The sequence below is a fragment of the Oncorhynchus gorbuscha genome, linkage group LG24, assembly GCF_021184085.1.
Source record: "Oncorhynchus gorbuscha isolate QuinsamMale2020 ecotype Even-year linkage group LG24, OgorEven_v1.0, whole genome shotgun sequence".
Taxonomy (NCBI): Eukaryota; Metazoa; Chordata; class Actinopteri; order Salmoniformes; family Salmonidae; genus Oncorhynchus; species Oncorhynchus gorbuscha.
In genome coordinates this window covers 53837742-53841954 of record NC_060196.1, presented here as the reverse complement: position 1 = coordinate 53841954, position 4213 = coordinate 53837742, and the positions used below count along the sequence as shown (strand labels likewise).

Genomic DNA, 4213 nt, shown 5'->3' with positions numbered 1-4213 from the left:
TGAGACAAAAAATGTCTGCTGCCATTGTGCTTTTAAATAGTTCAAATACTAGGCATAAAAATCCCAGGGAAAATAACTCCAGAAATAAGATTCATTTGATTCTTTACAGTTTGTAGAAATATTAGATTCATCAAAGGGTTATGTACAAGGCATCTTGTAATAAACAGTTATGTTCCTTTGATCAGCATTGTACAAAAACAGCGGTTAGCCTATAGCTAATACAAGGCCTTTCTACCTGAATCTATACTTGTGCTACTATCTTTAAAAAGTTGAAACGTTCGTAGTATAAGGAAGTGCTTTAATACGATGAATGGACTTTATCATGGCTAGAATAAGGTCATCTTATTGTGTTGATCATTTTGAGCTCTGGTGCAGTGCAAGGGATCTCAGAAGTGACCCCTAAGCTTGCCCACCTGTGAGAGATGTGATACGGGGCAGCTCCGCCAACGTTTGGGCCTCGGGCGTTCATTCCACAGACTTGGTGGTGAGATGTTCTGGATTGTTCTGGAACTATTTCATTAGCACCAGAAGTCTACGCTCTAAGACGTGTCAAGCAGTTGCATATCCATTTACAAAAGGACCCACTCCCTATCCCACCCCATGGTTTTATCCATTAAATACCACACTCACGGGCTTTTCCCTGATATTCAATGTGTATGACTACTAAGAGTACTGGATAGAAAGATGATGTCATTATTATTACGTGTTACTAATACCATGCATTATTGCTCTATAGTTTTTTATGATAAGACTCCCAAGAAATATTGCCGCCGGATGCTATCTAGATTTTGGCAAAAATCCAAAGCTTCATTAAATTGGCATAGATTTCAGTATTATCGTTTTTTTTTTTTTTTTTTGTTGCATGCAATAGGTTTATAAAGTGGCAAATAAAATAAGAGGATATTTAGAAAGTGTCAAATGCTTTGGCATATTCACGACGAAGGCTTGCAAAAAAAAATGTAAATTAAAGTGCAAATGAAGATTCTAAACAAACTTGAAGTAAAAATAAATTAATAAATAGATAGGCCTACATAAATAAGGGAATAAATAAATAGGTTTACCTCAACCTTGAACACTTCTGTGTCCATTAACACCAGTACAATATTGTCCAATACTTTAAAAGGTTTGACCTTTGAGAGAAATTGAGACATTTTCAATGTCCTGTGAGTTTGGCAAACATATGATATTTCAGCTCATAATACTTGAACAAATTGTTGTTGTTATAACAATCAAGGGAGGATAGCCAATGGAAATAAAAGTTTGGGTATAGGCTACATGAGTAATCCCACATGTCCTTAGTTATGCTGTTTACTGCAGGAGGGTATAAGACCTGTGCTGTCACCATGGAACAGGGAATAATATAGGGATGCCGTTGGAAGATGTTTCATTACATGTTCATGGGTACTGGAAGTCAGTCGTCAATGGAGCTCATAGGTGAGAACTCTCCCTTAAAGCAGGCGGACTCGTAGTGCTTGTTAAGGTAGGACTTTAGAGCAAAGGTCTTGTTGCATCTCTTACACTTGTAGTGCTTGAAGGCGGAGTGCGTCTGCATGTGAGCGCGGAGGTTAGAGCGGTCGGCGAACGCCTTTCCGCAGTGTGCGCATCCAAAGGGCTTCTCGCCGGTGTGAGACCGCATGTGTCCCTGCAGCAGCCAAGGTCTACTGAAGGCCTTGCTACATATGTCACACTTGTGTTTGAGGTCGTGGGTGAGCAGATGCATGGCCATGGCAGGCATGGACACGTACACCTTCCCACAGGTGGGGCACTTCTTGGCCATCTTGCTTTCCAGACTCCGGTGGGTCTGCTTGTGCCGGCTCAGGTTGGAGGACGTGGCGTACGTCTTTCCACACTCGTTGCATGTGTGACGCTGTATGGTCCTGGGGCTGCTGATGACTTTTCTCCTCGACCTTCCGTCCGTGATGAAGAAGGCGTCTACCGTGTAGCCCTCGCTCACTGCGGTGTCTCCATTGATGTAGCCGGAGGAGATCTCGGAATGGGGGCTGTCGGGCTGGTCCGAGTCTGGTGCTCCGTAGTCGCTGTGGATGCCATTGTAGATGGGGCTGGGAGAGGGGCCTTTTTCGCTGTGGATGCCATTGTCACTTTCGCCGTCGTAGACAGACGGGGTCATGTAGTCACTGATGTACCCTGTAGCGTTGAAAAGAACAACAGACGGATTACATTATTTATGTGATTTGGCCTACTGATATTAACTGATGCAACAGTGTAATTCTACCTAGTTGCAAGGCTTCCTTTGTGACTCACAGTGCGTGAGCTCTGCAGCCTATTATTTCAGTCATTTACAGTTCCAGCAGAGGTGGGTTGAAAGACATTGACTTCTTGTGAAGGTATTTTGTTTCTACACATCACTTCACCCCAAAAAAATCAATATCTCTCAGTTTCAATTAGTGAGCTATCCCATTTAAGGACAAAGGCACAAGGGGAATAATATCACTCCAGTTATAATTGCATTTGCCTTTCTCAGAATATAGGTCGATGTGCACCACTGAATGTACGTACACATAGTCTCCCTTACATCCAGGTCCATCCAGGGTACTCCATGACCAAGAGATAGGAATGTGGATGAATATTCTATAAATGTACTTCCGGAAAAAATACAGTCTGGTTATGCAAATGCAAGTGCACGCACTGTATTTTATAGAGCGTAAATAATGTCTTGAAACATGATCAAGCCTTCGTTTTAGAGGCAAACAGACTCTCTCTCTCTCTCTATCCTTTATGTCCCTGTGTGTGGCTATGGTAGTGGGCTTGGACTAATGATCCAAAGGGATACACTATAAATCCGTATTCTAATCTACAGTATCTTGCACACTCGTCTGTTGCACACTTGTGGGTATATGTAGCTCAACAGGGTTTTAACCTTGTGTGCTCCGCTATAGAGCACGTGAAATATCCCTGCCTCGGGAAATGTGCAGAGTCGACAAAAATGAAAAATGTGACTGTATTGAATAGGATGTGACCGCGGGTCAGCAAAGCTTGATGTGCAACAAGCTTATCCACACGCAAATAGACTACAATAAGCACTTAGTATAGCCTACACATAGAATACCAAGCAATAAAATATAAACATTGTGCATGCAAATAAAAGTCAGAGATTCTAACAGCTTTACCTTTTTCATGAAAGCGGAGGCTGAGGTCAGTCCTCGAACTGCCATAATGTCTCTCCAGATCAGCAGATGAGAAATCATCGAGCTTAACCTTTTTGACCAGAAAAGATCTTGGCATGGTTCTACGCTGCACAAAACAACACTCGTCCAGTGGTTCAATGGGTCACTCCTCATGCAAGGCGGGCTGAAAAGGGACTAGCTGTATATACGGGCTGAATCGCTCTTAAGCAAGCCGATTTGTGTGTGATCAGATGCCAGCACAGGGAGAAAAGCCTGAGATCCCTTCCGAATCCTCACGCTGCTAGTCCTTGTTGAGCTGCTGGTTTACGTGCGACAGCGCCGTGTTCCGCTGGTAAGAAATGCAACTTCAGCACTGGATAGCTCCCTTTCAGTGCTGCGTGCGTGTATAGGCAGGCAGTCTTCAACACTGGACAGCACCCCCGCTGTGAGACAGTGAGAGATCCGTTCCTTCGCTCTTCTCCTCGCTCTCTGTCTTCCTCGTGCAGCTGTACTCAGTCTCCTCACAGGTCGACCCTAGAAAAGAGTCTGGTAACTGCTCCCTGGATTTGGCTCGTTTTAAACTTCACAGAGCGTCCCTTTATTAATGGAGTATTTGACAGTTCCCACGTAAATATTTACCACTCATTGTAATAGAGGATGGCAGAAAAGTCACTGATGAAAACGCTGCCTCTCAGCAAGCTCCGGCTTTCCCCCCCTTTCGCTCTCTCTCCGTGCTGAACTCTGTTGAAGGTCTTGGGCTTTCTGAAGTCTGTTGATCAGCTGTTGGGATTTATATGGCTGCGATCATGTGCGAGATGGAGATGGAAGTGCTTAATTTAATCCATCAAAAAATATCTCCCGGGACCAACGTTGAACTAGGATGATTTATGGACTTGGTGAGTCGTCCACGATTTCTTTTTTTTTTCCTTCCGTTTATAACGATCATGTTTTATTATGGTGTTGACCATTATTTATTTTCAGTAAATCATCACAATAAATGCAACACTGACAGATAAGAACAGTAGGCTATATAATGTTATTTTAATAGTCCTGTAGGTCTATAATTTAATTGGTGTTCTATGTTCTTA

General features: G+C 43.1%; 1 protein-coding gene across 1 annotated transcript in view; it reads right to left on the bottom strand.

Annotated features, from left to right (window-relative positions):
* LOC124013207 (transcriptional repressor scratch 1-like) overlaps nt 1-3913 on the bottom strand; it is a 3938-nt gene extending 25 nt beyond the window's left edge. The window contains exons 1-2 of the mRNA XM_046327450.1: nt 3129-3913; nt 1-2145 (exon numbers count right to left, since the gene is read on the bottom strand). The exon at nt 1-2145 is cut by the window's left edge and continues 25 nt beyond it. Of these exons, the coding sequence (XP_046183406.1) occupies nt 1412-2145; nt 3129-3243 (849 nt within the window). The 5' untranslated portion in view covers nt 3244-3913 and the 3' untranslated portion in view covers nt 1-1411. The remainder of the gene's footprint in view (nt 2146-3128) is intronic.
* Between the last annotated feature and the right edge of the window lie 300 nt (nt 3914-4213).